Source organism: Oryzias latipes, chromosome 6 (genome assembly GCF_053564925.1).
Source record: "Oryzias latipes strain Hd-rR chromosome 6, Olatipes_Hd-rR_3.1".
In the NCBI taxonomy this organism is placed as follows: Eukaryota; Metazoa; Chordata; class Actinopteri; order Beloniformes; family Adrianichthyidae; genus Oryzias; species Oryzias latipes.
Window position 1 is genome coordinate 31,050,707 of NC_136242.1, and position 17,558 is coordinate 31,068,264.

The 17,558-nt window shown below is 37.2% G+C and overlaps 2 protein-coding genes across 6 annotated transcripts; both read left to right on the forward strand.

Annotated features, from left to right (window-relative positions):
* The first annotated feature begins 137 nt into the window (after positions 1 to 137).
* Positions 138 to 13,231, forward strand: rspry1 (ring finger and SPRY domain containing 1). 5 transcript variants are annotated; one of them, XR_013656476.1, is made up of 16 exons: positions 138 to 516; positions 1,705 to 2,299; positions 4,651 to 4,703; positions 7,676 to 7,788; positions 7,890 to 8,016; positions 8,296 to 8,354; positions 8,680 to 8,746; positions 9,349 to 9,480; positions 9,570 to 9,685; positions 9,774 to 9,917; positions 10,007 to 10,118; positions 10,225 to 10,327; positions 10,409 to 10,561; positions 11,107 to 11,211; positions 11,324 to 11,528; positions 11,734 to 13,231. XR_013656476.1 is itself a non-coding variant. In XM_020704243.2 (16 exons), the coding sequence occupies exons 3-16, from the start codon at positions 2,034 to 2,036 to the stop codon at positions 11,418 to 11,420; spliced, it is 1,647 nt and encodes a 548-aa protein (XP_020559902.1). In that variant the 5' UTR covers positions 261 to 380; positions 1,705 to 1,719; positions 1,943 to 2,033; the 3' UTR covers positions 11,421 to 13,231. The 5 variants fall into 5 exon arrangements, 4 of the variants coding, with proteins under 4 accessions (XP_004069876.1, XP_023811817.1, XP_020559902.1 ...); XM_020704243.2 differs by having other exon boundaries at positions 261 to 380; positions 1,705 to 1,719; positions 1,943 to 2,299; positions 11,324 to 13,231; XM_011476463.3 differs by having other exon boundaries at positions 375 to 516; positions 1,705 to 1,719; positions 1,943 to 2,299; positions 11,324 to 13,231.
* Positions 13,232 to 14,058: 827 nt separating this feature from the next.
* arl2bp (ADP-ribosylation factor-like 2 binding protein) lies at positions 14,059 to 17,375 on the forward strand. The gene is made up of 7 exons (XM_004069829.5): positions 14,059 to 14,209; positions 14,479 to 14,551; positions 15,425 to 15,486; positions 15,633 to 15,739; positions 15,831 to 15,916; positions 16,806 to 16,902; positions 17,033 to 17,375. Exons 1-7 carry the CDS (start codon positions 14,176 to 14,178, stop codon positions 17,093 to 17,095), a joined length of 522 nt encoding a protein of 173 aa, XP_004069877.1. The 5' UTR covers positions 14,059 to 14,175; the 3' UTR covers positions 17,096 to 17,375.
* Positions 17,376 to 17,558: the final 183 nt, after the last annotated feature.

The window sequence follows — 17,558 nt, forward strand, 5'->3', positions numbered from 1 at the left end:
GCATACATTTAAGTGTGAAAAAATGCCTAAAATATTTATTTAATCAACAAAAATAATACCGTTTTTTAAAGAACGTAAAATAAATGTATTATTGAAAAAAAAAACTTTATTAGTAGTTCCCAGTCCTCCCTCCTCCTCCCCCCCTTCACAGCTGATGATGACCAACCCCGTAGTTGCCAGCGCTACGGAACTTAGCTAGCAGCTAGCGTTTTAGCAGCGTCGTTAAAATTTGTACGATGTGTTTGCCACGAATACACCACTTTTTCCGTTAGTATGTATATTAAGAAGACGCGCGGACCCTGTATATGTATCCCGACAGCTTTGTGGGGCTTGAGGACCGCGGGAACGTCGTCGCTGCTCACTAGTGTCTGACAGGAGAGGTGCGTTCAGCTCGGCTAGCAGGCTAGCTAAAACACAGCCTTGTTAGCTGTCTGTTTTGTTATTTTTGGGGGGGAACTACTTTGTTTTTCATTGACTGCCTTTTTGTACAACAAGCCTTGTTCAAGTGGAATCATTGTAAGTATCTTTTAGTAGAATCGATTATTTTGAATATGATAATTACTCAAAGTTTGTTAAACTTGTCGTTCATGAGGGCTGGGTTTGCGGGTGGCTAAATTGCTAATCAGCTACGTAAAGCTCATGTTTGTCAACACAGCTAGTTCTTATTATTAAATCATAACAGTTTGCATTTACTGTAAAAATGTCTATATATTTTGTCTTAAATTCTATGGTTTTATTTTTTTTAGTTGACATCAACTATTTTGAACCAAAACATTATTTGTCTACTTCATTTAAATGACTAGTATTATGTTATTTAAATGCAAACATGACTGATTATTTGTGACATTAAGAGTAAGGCTGTAACATATTATATTTACATACTTAAATTTACTTAATTCACCTTTCAGGCTGAGCTAATTTCTGAAATTTAATGTATGAAGCATTCTTTCCATTTAAGAGATAATAAATCCAGTCTGAGAATATGAAACCAGCCGTGAGAACAAATGCATTTAAAAAGATGTTAAAAAATAGTCAATCAATAAAAATATTTAAATCAACTATGAAGGGTGACATAAGAAATTGATTTAAGGGAGTCAACAATAATAAACATTAACTTTTTTCTAAAAACCTTTGATTGTATTTTTAAGTCTGTGTGTTTATTTCTTGTAATTCTGTAAAAATGTTGTTTGTATAAATTTAAGTTTGGAATTAATTGAATTAATAAAAAAAAAAAACACTTCCAAAACCCCTTTCGAACTTTGAATATTGTGATTCATGTTTGTATTTCTGTTTATGAAGCTTAGATAGAACTTTACATTATCCCTGGATGGGGGAGACTAATTTGTGACCATAGCTAAAAAACAAACAAACAAAAAAAACCAGTTAATATTTACAAATAATAAATAAATAATAACAAATAAATTATTTATTTTATCAGTTTGAAATAATTAAATAATAATGACAAAATGTCTTTCATTTGTTCATAATTACAAGTGAAAACATCTCTCAAAGCATTATATAATCAACATTTTTATATATATATTTTTTTAGACAACCTCAGTTGTAAATTATATTTTCTTGTATATAAACGGAGAGGAATTGAAATCAGAAATGTTCAAACGATTGCCCAGTACTCTAAGACGTCTGATGATTGGTTTACCTATAAAGCAGAATGTAATCTTCCTTGTTTTTGATTTTTCACAGCTATGGGAGCCCCAGGTGAGAGCTTGACTTGAGACCTTGCGGGCGATTATGTTTACAGTTTTCTCCATTGCATCATCTGACCGGTCATACAATTTTACACCACAAAACAAGTCTCCGCTTGACAACAGTATGATCACTTCTGCTGACCCCACCCAGCATATTGGGACAAGAACCCCCCCAAATCAAGCGCTTCAAATGATATGATAGTAGCATCCTGGATCACTTTCTGTGCCTGCAGGAGCCTTGCACAGGTTCTCCTCTCTCTGTCCTCAAATTCCCTTCATCCATTCTGGGAGACCCTTACTAGTGTGGTCTTCGACACTGGAACCATGGGTAACAGCTGCGTGTGCCGAGACGATAGTGACGTGGAGGACCATCATCACGGGTCGACCAGGGCGACTCGAGGACCGGCTCGGCGGGTGGATCACAGCACAGTGGTCGGCATAGATGCTGCAGAGGCGAGAAGCAGCCGGCCCAGAGATCCGGTCAGACCACCACGCCGTGGACGGGGACCCCATGAGCCCAGACGGAAGAAGCAGAATGTGGATGTCCTGGTGCTGGACACCTTGGCTGTAATCAGAACACTTGTAGACAAGTAAGTCCAACCAGTTCAGTTAACAATAGAAATATGGGACTAAAAGGAACAGCTTGCTTTTAAATTCAAAACTTCACAGTTTAAGAATTATTGAATAGCCTTGATGGTACGGTCTATGAAGACTCTCATTCATCCAGGTTGGTTCCATTGTAGTAGGTTTAGGGGCTGTCATCTGGACTTGGTTTTAAAGTTAGACGACGTTTCACCTGTTATCCAAGAGGCTTTGTCAATTCTGGTACTATGATGTTACTATAACTGCTGCCATACCAGTGTTACATTTCTTTTTTTAAACTATATCTGTTTTCCAGTCTAAGTCATTTGAATATACTAAAATGAGGAACAGTTTTCACAGAAATGACGTCAATATTTCTAGACCAGGTTTCATCTTTTAGTTTGGCTTTTCTCATTTTTGCAGTAAACCAGAAAATGTTTCTAAAACCCTTTTAAAAACACAATAGATTATCAAATAACTGATTTGACTAAATATCCTCCTTCTAAAAAGAGGAATTATTGATTTTAATGGGTCAAAGCATGTACAAAGGGAATTTTTAGCACTTAACTACGCCATCAAGGCACAGATGAGCTTTACAATAATAAAAATAAAGAGGAAAGTCCTGAACCATGTCATTAGCTTCTATATTTGCAGCTGTCATTTCCCGTTTAGCTGCACTAATATTTTCTGTAAATGGACTGCAGTTATATAAAGCTTCTCCAGCCGAGTTGACCACTCAAAGTGCATTTTCATTTCATCCGCAGCTTAAGGAGAAATCGATTTGAAGGCTTTTAAAACCAGGAATCGAACTTTACAATCAAGAGGACAGCCACTTTACCTAAGCCATAACAACCCCAATGTTAGCTGAGGTGTTTTTAGAAAAGTCTTCTTCATCTCCCTCTTTCTTGAAACTTTTTTCTGAAGAAAAGTTGTTCACCGTTCACTGCTTCCTGTTTCCTTAGTAAAGGGAACTTTCAAGGGAAAAAATAATTGTTTGGGATTTTTTTAAAACAACAAAAAAGACAATTTATATTTTAATTTCAGCTACAGTCAAATTTCTGTTCTGATTTTCTATAAGTCAGAATAATCCTAAAACCATAAACTTCTATGTTTTTTTTTGTCCTAATTGAATTTTATTTACATGTCTGTGTGCAATCTGTAGAAGTTATAGGTTGCTGAAAAAGAAAACTGAATTTCCGGTAATAGTCAGAAAGTCGGTTTCTTTCCGGCTGTATGATATTATCACGAATGATAATTCAGTTTACTGGCCAGCATCTCACCATGACACATAGGTGTGTATATTCATCCAGTGTCTTGCCGTTTCCAGTTTGAACGTTAAGCCAAGCAGGTCAGTCGACGTTTGTAACTAATAATCTGCATAGGATGAAGGAAAAGAACAATGTTGTTAATGAAACTGCGTAGAAGTTAAGGCCAGTGGGATTCTGAGTCTTATTGTGAAGGAAATGAAGTTTTACCCTAAATGTTTGTTTAGCTTTAAAAGCTGAGAGAGTAAATAAAACCATACTATATGAAAATATTTTTTGTTTTTAAATTTATTTCAAGCTGTTAATAGAAACTTCCAAATGTTCTTGAGAGACTTGATTTATTGTTCCACAATTCTGTGAGCTTCAAACCTGAAACAGAAGTAGATGAATGGAAAACAGCTGACAGCTAAAATGTAGTTTCCAAAACTTCAGAGAACCTTTAAACTCTTCTGAATGTGATGCGTTTATGGAGGCAGTTTGAGAACGAAATCTTTTAGAGCAACAGCTTTCTATGGAAGCAAAAGTGTGTCTCATATTTCAGAATAAAAGTCAATACAGGAAATGCTTTTTCATTTTCACAATAAAGCTGCACATCGTTTTAATTAAGTGACAGAATGAGCGGTGTTGGAGAGGGAAAAAGAAAAAGCCGCGTGGGGGATTGATCTTTCATTGGATTTTTCATTGGATTTTTGAGTCAATGGATGCAGCTTTATTGTGAAACTAAATTTTTTTTTCCAGTAATGACTGTTTATTTTGAAATGTATGCTTCTACAGTTTTCAGTTCGGAACAGGCGAAAGCAAAAGCAGCCTAGCTGTCAACAGGATCTGAGGCCAGTTAGTCATAGTTTCAGCCTCACCCTAGTGTCTGCATTTCTTCACAAATTAATTTTCTCTGAGATTCTACAGATGCGATTGTTTTCTCATCAATCCTGTTTTTGTAATACGTTAACAACTTAATAATTTTAATTTGACTAACTTCCATATTTTTTGTAAAGCAATCAAAAATATAAATCTGGATAAATGTCTGTTTAGGTGCAGTAAAAACAATAAAACTGTTCTAACTATGAGGACTGACACTTTATTTTTTCTTTCAGTGATCAAGAGCCGCCTTATTCCATGATTACCCTTCATGAGATGGCAGAAACAGGTGAGAAACACAACAAAAACTAGTAAATGGATTAAACACAAATCTCAACACAAATAAAACTTTGTCATACAAAACAGCTGTATTTATGAATGTCAACATCAATTTGACACTCAGTAAGAACACTTGACTAATTCTGATTGGGATTCCTAAGGACATTTACTGATAATGATTCCAAGAATTAAGAAAGGTGCTCTCTGTAGACCTGCTGGGATCGCCTTGTGAGATCAAAACAGCCGACGAAAGCAGGCGGGCAGACACTGAATGTAGAAACTATGTCCTAGAAAACAACAGGTTTTTGCTAAAAACCGCATAATCATAATTAAAAGACCACTGGGGACGCTTTGAAAATAGATCAAAAGATGGTCAGAGTGGGGTTTATAAAGAGAATTTGGTAAAAAGTGGTTGTTCCTGTCACAGAAAGCTCAGCGCTCTTGTGTTTGGAGCCTGCTTTCAACTGAGGGGGTGTGATGCCTTCAGGGCCCAAAGCTGCGTGGCTTCACAGCAAATCAATACTGAAGCAAAGCTTTCAGCTTCACTTTTGGTTTACCAAGGATTCAAGGGGAATTTAATCTTCAAACACCAGATCAGAGGAGTTTTAAGTTTCTAAACAAGTCAGCTAATAGATAAGTAGTCTGTGTTGTTGTTGTTGTTGTCATGGTTTTTGTATCACGGTAATGTTCATAAATCAGAGCCAGTCTCACTAACCGCTCAGTTGTAGTTCAGAGATCTACCCTAATATCTGCGTTTTTCCATAGAAATTCATCGCAAAAAGGAATTCATATCATTTAAAAGATTTTTTTTTTCGAAGAAGCTTCTGAAAAGAAATTAAGTTATTCAGGAATGAATTGAGAGTCTGAAAAATTCAGATGAGAAATGCCAAAACCCTCCTTGGTTCTGATGATTATTAGAAAATCATAAAATTAGCCTTTTTAAAAATAGACAGATTTTCTTCATTTGAGTCATGCTACATAAATGTCCTTAACTCAAGGTGTCATGCAAATTTATCTTCTGCAAAGTGCATAATTTAAATAGCATCATTACTATACATCAAGATCAGGGATTCACAGTTCAAATCACAACCCATTATTCCATATATTATGTGTGAACGGCTGCTATATGTATGTCTTTTTAATGTATTACAACAAATTAAAAAATGTAATTAATCACCATTATGCTTACCTTTATTTAGAACAGGAGAACAAAATGGATAAAATCTCACAGATTTAGAAAGATAGAAAGGCTTTTTATCACTTAAAACAACGTCACACTCAAAGGTTTTTCTGTCAACCTGGTTAACTTCAGCAGCAAACAAAATATCAACATCACTGATGTTTTGGATCATTGAACAACATTTACTAAAAAATGTTCTCCATCCTTAAAAACTGCAATTCCAGTCGATGGATGCAATAAAAATGGAACAACTCACAGTCTGACTACAGGATTTAACAACAAGCAGGTTTCATAAACTGGCTTTTTTCATCATTATTGGAAATACGGAAAAACGGACAAAACTTTAGATGAACATTTTTGCAGACTTGTTTTGCTGTGGCCTCTCCACCAGTGGACAGTCTCATGAGGTTACTTAATTGATCAGCAGATCACAATATTCAAGTGTATGATAATATGTTACCTTTGGCGCACAAACGTACGATCTTTTTTCTGACGTACGAGTAGTTTTCCTGAGTTCTTTTTCTACCTGGAAGTAAGATGACTCGATCTCTGAGGCTCCGCCTTTTTCTGCGTGTGGGTGCCGCCCCTTTCATGACGTCAATCTAGAGTCTGCGTTTCTTTCACAAAATAAACAACATCAGAACTTCTGCAAAGATGGACGTGCATGTTGTGCATATGAAGGCAAAGCGTTTAGCCGATCACAGCTAGCTCCACAGAGAAAGTGGGTGTGTCTGTTATACTGGGGGGCGGGGCTGGCAGCCGGTCTACGTCAGCTCGTCAGAACCCACCCTTTTCGTGGATTGGGTGGGGCTGACGGTCAGAACGCAGGTTTTTAGACACTTTTCTGACACTCAGAAATGGGTTATACGGATCAAAATACCGTATTGCGGTGTCTTTTAGTGAAAAATGAACATTATAAAACACTTAAAAGCTCAAAAAATGGATTTTGGATAGTATAGGCCCTTTAAAAAAATGTTTTTACTTCCTGTGAAAGTAGCGCAAACTTTTAGTTGAGTTCATTTTATCAGTTAATTTGAATTTGCAGTTTAAAGAAAACTCAATTTTGGTAAAATTTAATTTTTTCCCCCAGAATCCTGCTCTCTTAGGCTCCCGTTCAAAGTAAGGTCAGCCCACTTTAAAATGGAAACCAGGAAAAAGGGAGCTTGTTCTCAAAATAGGAACATTTACTTTAGTTCTGTGGAGCAACAAGCCCCACGCTGTAAAATCTTTTTGAACACTGTTGCTGCCAAAAGTGGAAGTACACCGAATTTGTTTAAACATCTGAAACAGAAAAGTGCTGCTGTCTAAGAGATGCTCAAGCTAGCGGCAGTTCACAAAACACCTGCCGCATTGTTTTACAGGCATTTTGATCATTGCTTGTGTTTAATTGCACTTTCTGTTCAGGTGAACTCCCAAAGGAGATGTTAAAATAAGTGTTGGTCAAATGTTTTCTCTCATTTTTCATTTTTATTTAAGAAAGTTAAAGGGGTTAGAAAAAATGGATTACAATTAAAAAAGCTAATTTGTTTCTGAAAAAAATGAGATTTTATTTTTGTTCCATATCGCCCTATTTACACTTAAAATCCAACATTATTCTGCAAATTGAGAGGAATAATTGCATTGCCCAAAGTGTATTTGACTATGCTTTACTATAACTATAAGGATCGCTTATTGGCGATCTCAGACGTCACAGATATTTGTACGAAAATCTTCGGGAATAGATTGTGAACATTAATTTGGATACTGGTTACAGCCCTAATTTAAAAATGTTGAAACTGCTAAATTTATTTCCATTGTCTTAGATGATGGTTGGCTGGAAGTCGTCCAGTCGTTGATACGAGTAATCCCTCTGGACGATCCGCTGGGTCCTGCAGTCATCACTCTCTTACTGGACGAGTGTCCTCTGCCAACCAAGGTCTGATCTCCAACGACGCGCTTTGCTCTCAACTGATGGCGCTCTGCGTCCCCGCAGCCGTGTTGACTCCCTGTTGTTTGATTTGATCCGCGTCTCTCCAGGATGCTCTCCAGAAGCTCTCCGACATGTTGAACCTGAGCTCGGCGGTGGCGAAGCAGCACGCTCTCAGCCCCGCTAAACACAGAAACACCACAGCGGTTCTGGGATGCCTGGCAGAAAAGCTTGCTGGTACATTTGCCGTCTTTCATGGAAGCATATCAATTATTGTTGATCATCTGTATTCTTATAATCGAGCCTGAAGACGCTTATTTGTAAACATAGATTGTCTATGGTATGACTTTTATGTTACTATGTTAACCTTTTAAAACAAAGAACCCCAGAAATTTCACAAATGTTATCCAGTGATTCCAAATCTTCTATTTTTTACTATTAAATTTCATTTTCACGTTATGTCATTTGATTTTTTTTAAAGAAAAATATTTCCTTTTTGTTGTTGTTTATCTGCAGGACCAGCCAGTGTTGGGTTGCTGAGTCCAGGAACCCTTGAGTATCTTCTGGAGAGCCTGGTGAGGAAACCTCATGTAACTGCTGCTGTCATTGCAGATGTATTAGGATCGACAAAGGTGTTTGGTTTTACCTTTGGTCAGATGACAGACCTAGTTATCCTGCAGTGGGTGATGGGTAATATCGCTCGCTTGATGATATTGCTGTTAGTAATGAGCGAATGAATGCTACAACTGTGGGTGGAGATGATAATTAGGTTGGTAAATCAAGTTTTAATGTTGGAAGGTGGAATTTTTATTACTTATTCTTTATTACATTGTGTTAAATATTTATAAAATTTTCTTTATAAATGAATGCAGATGAAATGTTCTGTGGCTCTTCTTGCAGAGCTCTGAGGCTCATCCGACTGTCATGCTGTTTGCTCTCATCGCACTGGAGAAGTTCTCCCAGACCAGTAAGTCCTCTCACAACGGATGAAGCAGTAAAGCATGACTGGAATTCTTTTGTGTCTAAATACTTCCCTTCTTTAACATTATTTAAAAATGAAACTTTTTTTTTTTATCAAATGGAAAACAATATTACCACCCAGATTGATTTTTTTTATCATCTTATTGTGATTTATATTTATTTAAGTTTTTTTTCCCTCTTTATTTTAAAATTAAAATCCAAATTTATAAAGGACAATATATATTATCTAGTAGATTATCTCCTGAAGTGGCTTGACATTTTCGTTTTTCATATTGTTTTTTTCGTGTTTCTAATAACATTTTATAAATTCGTTTAGTATTTAGAAGACTTTTTTAACTGTTTTTCATTATGGATGTGTTCACTGCATTTAGAAGAGTCAACAGTGGAAAATTATGCTTTGAATGTATTTTAAGTTTCGTAAAATCTAAAACTGCACCTGAATGGGAACAGAAACATGTGGAGCTCTGAACCTCTTCATTCTGCTAATCCTCCTGGACAGACTTTTACATTCACTCTTTTTGTGTGTGTGTGTTTTTTAACATGGTTGATTTAACTGTCCTGCTCACACCTGAATCTTTTCGACCACAGGTGAAAACAAGCTGACGGTGTCTGAGTCTTCGATCAGTGATCGACTCGCCGTCCTGGAGTCGTGGGCCGACCACTCCGATTACCTGAAGAGACAGGTCGGGTTCTGTTCACAGTGGAGTCTTGACAATCTGTGTGAGTTGTTTTGATTATATTCGCATTCAGGAAGCTCATTCACACTGATGTTTTAGTTGTGAAGTTTTCACTCGTTTTCTTCTTTTCAGTTCTGAAAGAGGGTCGCCGTTTTACATATGAAAAGGTCAACTTGACCAATATCAACGCCATGCTCAACAGCAACGACGTCAGTGAGTACCTCAAGATCTCCCCGACCGGACTTGAGGTTAGTCTGAGCCGCCCCCGAAACCATTTCTCCAGTTTGGAGGTTTTCATTGGTAAAATATTGAATTTTTTTATTTTTTGTCTTTCAGGCACGATGTGACGCTTCATCCTTCGAGAGCGTGCGCTGCACCTTCTGCGTGGATTCTGGCGTTTGGTACTATGAGGTGACGGTTATTACGTCAGGAGTCATGCAGATCGGATGGGCCACCAAGGACAGCAAGTTCCTGAACCATGTATGCATCCGTCTTCTGCCTCCACACCTTCTGTGCTGATTGTTCTGCAACAGCAGACTAATAATCTTCCTCATATTTGCTTTTGTCAGGAGGGCTATGGGATCGGCGATGATGAATATTCGTGTGCCTACGATGGCTGCAGGCAGCTCATCTGGTACAACGCTCGCAGTAAACCTCATTCTCACCCCTGCTGGAAGGAGGGTATGCTCCTTGTCATAAAGCTGTGCTGACAGTTGTTTTTCTAAGAAATCTCCCTGAAACTCGTAATGTTCAAGCGTCTCTTTCTGTTTTGGGCGTTTGTTTGTAGGAGATGCCATTGGCTTCTTGTTGGACCTCAGTAAAAAGCAAATGATCTTTTATCTTAACGGGAATCCACTGCCGCCAGAAAAACAAGTTTTCTCATCGGCCACGTAAGTTTCCCCCCTAAAGGGACCATATTGTTCCTTTTTTTTTCCTGTTTTGGATGAAGCCTCCTCGGTTTTCGTTGCCAGGTCTGGTTTCTTTGCGGCAGCCAGCTTCATGTCTTACCAGCAGTGTGAGTTTAACTTTGGATCCAAGCCTTTCCGTCACCCGCCCTCAGTCAAGTTCAGCACCTTCAACGACTTTGCCTCCTTACTGGCCAGTGAAAAGATCATCTTACCAAGGTAAAGCCGGCGACGGAGTTGAGGAGGCATTATGGGTTTTTATGAAATTGGAAAAACTGAACCCGACTGTTCTTTGAGTGTCCGTGTATTATTCCGTTCAGAGGGCGGGACTGGCACTTGTTCTTTATCCGCATCTGTTTGATAACTAAGTAAAAATGTCATTCATTGTCATCTGGGTTTGCAACTTGAATATTTAAAGTGAGATTTTAGGGATTTAGTCCTGGATTTTTATCAGCAGAATAGTTTATGAAAGCAATATCAACAAGAACTGGACATTGTTAATAAAACTGTACTATGTCGGTACTGAAAAAAAGCTATTTTGAAGCATTTATATTTGACCTTTATTTGATAGATTTTTGTGTAAACTCTGATGCAGTTAAAACCTGAATAAGAAGCTGGAACTGTAACAGAGGGGACACATCATCCAATCTTCACCAGTGGCATAAACAAAGAAAACATTCTGTGGTTTTCTATATAAGATGTGCTGCCAAGCGGAATTGAATTCACAACAATGAAACAAGTTTTGGTTCTTGCTGGTGTTTCAGACACCGGCGTCTGGCCTTACTGAAGCAAGTGAGCATCCGAGACAACTGCTGCACGCTGTGCTGTGATGTCATGGCTGACACAGAACTGCGGCCTTGTGGACACGGGTACGGCACTCCTCAGAATGCGATTGGAATTATTTTAAAGCATGCACATTTTTCCTTCAGATCTCACAGGTTCTCCGTGGACATTGATTTGTTTCCTGGTTTGTCTTTTCAGTGGTATGTGTATGGAGTGTGCCTTACAGTTAGAGACGTGCCCCCTGTGCCGCCAAGACATCCAGACACGCGTCAGACTCATTGCACACGTCTCCTGACACAGTACACGCCCGTCGTCCCACACAGAGACACGCACGAGGTGCATAGTTTCCTGAGAGTCTCCTCGGATGTCGTGAGGAAGGTGCCATAGTGACGGTAGCAAAATAGTAAGTTCTGGGATACGGAGGAGTTGGCGACAGCGCGATGGAGAAAAGAAAGACGGCAGAGAAGAAGAGGGGAAGTCGGACTGCGATTGAATCCCAAAAAGCTTTTTCCTCGTTTGCTTCAGTCTCCTCTTTTGTAGTATCTGATAACGCCTTGCAGAAGCCGCGCCAAGAATCAACAACTTTTTACTAACCGTTTGTTTTTCAGACGCGTGGAGCAGAGACTATTGAAGCCGAGTAGGATTCCACTGCACTTCCAGTCTAGAGGCTACTTCTATTTAATCCCGTCTCCATCCTGCATGTGTCAGAGATCCCGACAGACCGGGCATCTCAAGAGAACACAGCCTGTAGTTACAGTATTAAATGCAAGGTACAGATACAATTGAGATGTCACTTGTTCCTGTTTCTGGCTATAGTTGGTATAACTTTCATGGTAGCATCTTCATTCTCATTTCCAACATCTTTGGCAGCTTAACTGTCTGTGTTGGTGGACGGCCCATTGCTCGGGCGCGTTATAGGAAAAAATAAATCACTGCTGGACGAAATATCAGAATTTTGTTTTTGGTGTTTAAAAATGTACATTTTCTGATTCATTTTACAAAAATTGTCGAACTTTAATCGCTGTTCGGCAGTAGGACTCCAATGACGTACAATTTTCCATGGCTGTTAGACCTAAAAGATCTTTTGTGCTTTTTACTCAGATGTTCTTTCCATAAATCTTATCGATGATTAGAAAAATAAAGGGGTTTCAAATTTCAAAATGCCCCCCAAAAATTCCTGTTTACTTTCAAATATTGCTTTTTTGTGTGCGCTAAATGTTAAATTTAGCCTCAACATGAGCAAACCTACTGTTTAGGACCAAAAAGACAGAACTGTTTTCATTTTGAATGAAGATCAAACATGCGTCTTTGTGGAACACCGTTTTAGTCACGTTAATCTACTGTCCCTTTACTCAAGACTACTTATAAAAAATGTATTTTGATGTCTGAATTGGCACTGAAACACTGAACAATTTAGCTAATAATAAAAATAAAATAAAAGCTGATAGCTTGATGAGTATGAAGCAGTTCAAAGGAAACCATTTGCATGCAATTCTGCAGATTAAAAGTTTTTTTTCGTGAATTGGCAAAGACTTTATCAAAATATGGTTCCCCTCTTTGTGCTCAGAACACCATCATTTCCCTTTCCTATTCACAGCCTTCTTTTTTTCGTTTACTGTTTACTTGAAGCATCTGCAAGGTTTACGGAACCGGATCTCGGACACATGACATAAACAAATGTACGAACGGTTGTCCTTCAGGAAAACTTCAGTGCAACTTAATTACGTTCTTGCATTTCCTATTTCGCAGTCCCAACTGATTTTAAAATGCATCGTTGTTTATGGAAGAGCCAAATAGCATGAACAGCATTTATAAAATCAGTCAGATTTTAATCGAATGGTCTCTAAATAAAAATAATATGCATCTCTTAGTACAACAAACGCTGCTCGTCATTTGTTACTGTGTCCTCGAGCACCTTGCACATGGAGGTATGAGCTTAGTTGTCTTTGTGGTTCAAGATGAAGTTCAGGATTTCTTTATAAGTTGTGAACTGTATTTAAAACTTCTATGAAAAGAATTGTGTCCCATACCTCCCAAAGATGTGATTTATCAAAGAGTTGTTGTTTTCTGGTTTGTGATATTTGTAATAAATGTATGTCAATGTGATTCTGTCTTAAATCCTTCTTTGATCCACTGGCTTGATGAGAAATAGTTTGAGTCTTGTTTGATGGCTGCAAAATAATTGGAATTGTTTAGAAAGTTCAAAGAAATCTCTTTAAGTTGGAGTTTTTAAACTATATAGCTATAAGACACTGGATGTTAGGTGTCTCAAACTCTCATTTGGCCTACGTTGTGCTTTTAAAACGATACATTTTGGCCCAAAGACTTTTTTTTTTGTGGAATCATTTTTTTTACCATGTTCATGATGGCCTCTGTTTCTCGAACAATTGCAAGAGAACAAAAACGTTTTATTGTTTTTTAATAAATTATAACAAGTTATGTATGAATAAAAGCTGCACAGTATAGCGCTGAAGAAGAATCAACACAAAAGTCAGAAAAAAGATGACTGAAGAAAAAGGCAATAATGCTTTTGTACTTGATTTCATTTGGGTTTTATTCTGAAATTCCACATCAGATCTGTCTGAAACTTATTTTATGACACCACCAAGTAGGAGGTAGGATAGTATAAGTGAGAAGTGAAATGACTCTGTTGAAACTAGGAGGAATTGTTTGTGACTTGAGTTAAATTCATTTGGACAGAACAAATCCAATGTGAAAACTCACAACTGTGTTATTTACATTTTGTGATTGCAGACTAGATTAGGATTATAATGTTTTGCCAGTTTAATTGAAATTTTAGTTTTTAGATAGGATTAGCACCTTAACTATAAAAAGCACATGTAGTTTTTAAAAAATATCTATATTTTGTCTTTTTTTTCTTTACTCCCTCAGCCACTGTGATCATGCGCTGCCGTATATCTAGGGAGGAACCAAAGAGCGCAGGTTTTGTTGCGCCGGATGGGTTACACGAGAGCACAGTCAATTGCCGTTTCCTTAGTAACCCTCAAGTTTTTTTTGTCGCCATTGAAAGGCAGCTAATTTGATTAAATATGGCTTGTAAACAATGGAATACGTCTCACTCAGGTAAATATTCTAAGAGAATTCTGATTTAAACGTTTCTGAGGAAAAATATTGTCGAAATTCTACAGATGCGGTTCGTTTTTAGCAAATGAAATGTTTGCAAACCTATACCTAATTAGCAGCAAATCGATACGATCGTTTAACAACAAATACCCGTCTAACCTGAAAACATATTAACTTATGTAAAAAAAAAATCTTCGTTTTTATCAAGGATTTGTGTGATTTAACGACATTCAAAAGGAATTGGGGTTTTGCTGTGTTTCATTCATCAGGTGATCAAGGCTTCGCTTTGTGTGACGTCATGAATAAAGATAATTTGGACGAAGAAATTATTGCTGTTTCCTGGTAAGTTTATGCTCTGGGTTTAGGATCATTTAAAATGTATGAATGTATTTGTTTTTTTTTTAATATGAAATTGATTATATCGAGACCCAGCATTGAGGCAGCATATCACCTCATTTTCTTCATTTTATTTTAAAGCCAAGTTGATCACACACCAAAGTACATTAATCCTTAGTAGTCCAGGGCCTTTATGATCTTTTCATTTGTTCTATACAATTTATTCTTTTATTTTATTTTTTGTTTTGTTTTGTGGCAATGCTTGATATCCATCTTTATGGTGCAGATTATTCTTTTTCCATCATAAAACACAATAATTCCACAATGAACCTGGTAGCCCAACGGTAGTCCTTATTTTTTTAATGTTATATAAAGAGATCCAATGTTTAATGACAAAATAAAAATACGTAAATCCACAAACAAACAAACATATGAAACTCCAATGTTCCAATGATTATTCCAAAGGGTGTCACAAATATGTGCCACAACTCTTGCTTCGTTTTTTTGTTTTGTTTTTTTAACCAAAAAGTTTACAGTAAAAACTTTTTGAAACCATGTCAGATTTTGAATTAAACTTATGGGGGGGGTCTTTGTCCTTCCGATGTCAATGTAAACATCCCATGTCATTGGGAAATGCTCTGGTGAATTCAGGGTTAAACAACCTTCATATTAGTAGATTTCAACTAAACATCATGTAAAAACCAAAGTAAAAATAGTTTGACTGAACTGAATATATCACATGTTTTCAGTGATGTTTCTCTTCTGCTCAGTATTTTATAAGTCAACACTGATTGTAGTGGATATTATAGATATTGCGTCTTTTAAGGATACAATTTTAGCTCCATAACATTAAAGAATAAATCATACCCATGTCTCCAGTTCTTCAGAGGCAGACTCGGCCTTCGACGCTGTCATTGGCTGTATAGAAGATATCTTCATGGGTAGGATTGATCACTTTACTTTGGTAGGGAGAAGACTGTGCAGAGAACATGCTTTGGATAATTCATTTGCATTTAAAAGTTAGTGGTGGACTATCAAGTAAAAATACTCGTATATCATTTTTTTCTGTGGATTACTTTCATTTCAGAGGATCAGTTCCAGCAGCTCCGGGGGGATTTCATGGAGAAATACTACCTCGAGTTTGATGGTTTAGATGAGAACAAGCTCAGCTACACGTCCATCTTTAATGAATATGTGAGCGCCTCAAGTATTTCATTTAACTATAACTTTTTGCTTTTGTTTTTTTGTTTTTTGCACTAAATTGTGGGTCTTGCCTGCTGTCCAGGTAGGCCTGTTGGAGAAACACCTGGAGCAGAAGCTGATGGAGAGAATCCCCAACTTCAACATGAACACCTTCACAGAGCTGCTCATGTAAGCTGGGACCCAACCACACGTCGACTGTCAGGAAACACGCTAATATCATATTAACATGGTCACAATAGACTGAAGAACATACAGGAGAGGAGAGCCTGCAACATTAAACTTAATTTATTTGAAATATTTTTTAAGAAAAGTAGTTTTCTCAAGAAGTTATAAACTCTGTGTCCTCACCACAGCGCAGAAAGTTAGATTCATGGAATATATGAGCAGCCAATCACAGAGCAGCAATTAAGTCCACCTTGGTATGTATGGATCCTGAGAGTCCGAGGAAAAACGAGGTAAACATGACAGAGAGAGAAAGAGAGAGAGAACACTTTATTGATCTCCATACGGAGAAATTCAGTTACGGCTAGCGTACAATCACGCATACCACACTGAGAAGAAACAAAAATAAATTAGACCAAAAATAACACTATAAAAACAAGATAACAGAATGCATTGATAAGTAAGTTAAAGGTTAACTTAAAATACTAACAATAAAAACAAATAGCATGAAATAACGTCCTCCGTCAGCAGTGCCAAGAACCTTATTGCTGCAGGGATAGAAGACCTTCGAACCTCTCAGTTCTGCAGAGCAGTGAGATCAAGTTTGTTGTCCAGGTGAACTCCAAACTGTTTAAAAGGGGGAACAGTGAGAAGCTGCAGTGATTTAATGAAACCAAACCATGTTTCATCCTGAAGCAAATGAACCAAAACTATCAAACGCAGTCATTCCCACTTAAACGTAACCACAGGCTTTGCGTCAACTAAAGCTTAAAATTGGGCAACAGAAGAAAAGGAGAAAGTTATTTCACGTCCATGATTGTTGTAGAAACTTCTGTGAGACATCAGAGAAGCTGGAAACGGAGTCTGCTTGTTTTTTTTTTCTCTCTCTCTCCAGGCAGCATAAAGATGAAGTTCAGGGCGACATCTTTGACACGCTGTTGACCTTCACAGACTTCCTGGCTTTCAAAGAAATGTTTCTGGATTACAAAGCAGTGAGTGTTTTGCTGCCATTTTTATGGTTTTCTGCTGCATAACCTTTGAGATGTAATCAAGAACTTGTTTCATTTTATTTTTATTTTTAATCCAGAAAAGAATTTGTTTGTGGGGTTTTTGTGCTTGCAGGATAGAGAAGGTGGAGGTCAGGGGTTGGTGGTCACAGCTCTTCCTGCAGCTTCTTCACACTGAAGTTTGATTTCAACTGTTTTTTGCTGCAATAATAATAGATGAAAGTTCAGGATTCCAATGTAAATCTTCTTTTTTGTTGTCTTTTGTTACATTAGGACACAAATATCAGATTGAATATGTATTTGAATCATTTTCTAAAGCCGTTGTTAATGTTTAATATCTGTGTTTGGAAACCAGCACGCTGGCTTTTCACCAGTGTCTGTGATTTTGTCTGTTTTCACTTAAATGTTTGTTTATTAAAACTATTTTTTAATAAAACTGAAACTGTTTAATTCATAAATGTTTATTACTTATTTGTATTTATGGTATTTATGTTTAATTGAAGTTAAGCTGCAATTCATCAAATATTTACGCTAAATACTCATTAAACAGTATTTTCCTGTAAACATGCAGTTTAGGTAAACCACTGATTTTATTTTTGACTTTGTTTGGAAATATCCTTTATATATTTTTACTTTCTATT

Excerpts from the sequence above, each read along its gene's own strand:
- rspry1 (XM_004069828.4), top strand. The coding sequence starts at position 1,905 with ATGATAGTAGCATCCTGGATCACTTTCTGTGCCTGCAGGAGCCTTGCA. Across the intron at positions 10,119-10,224 it reads TCACCCCTGCTGGAAGGAGG|GAGATGCCATTGGCTTCTTG; the intron begins GTATGCTCCTTG and ends GTTTGTTTGTAG. Across the intron at positions 11,212-11,323 it reads CTGCGGCCTTGTGGACACGG|TGGTATGTGTATGGAGTGTG; the intron begins GTACGGCACTCC and ends TTGTCTTTTCAG.
- arl2bp (XM_004069829.5), top strand. The coding sequence starts at position 14,176 with ATGGCTTGTAAACAATGGAATACGTCTCACTCAG. Across the intron at positions 14,552-15,424 it reads GAAATTATTGCTGTTTCCTG|TTCTTCAGAGGCAGACTCGG; the intron begins GTAAGTTTATGC and ends CCATGTCTCCAG. Across the intron at positions 15,487-15,632 it reads TATAGAAGATATCTTCATGG|AGGATCAGTTCCAGCAGCTC; the intron begins GTAGGATTGATC and ends CTTTCATTTCAG.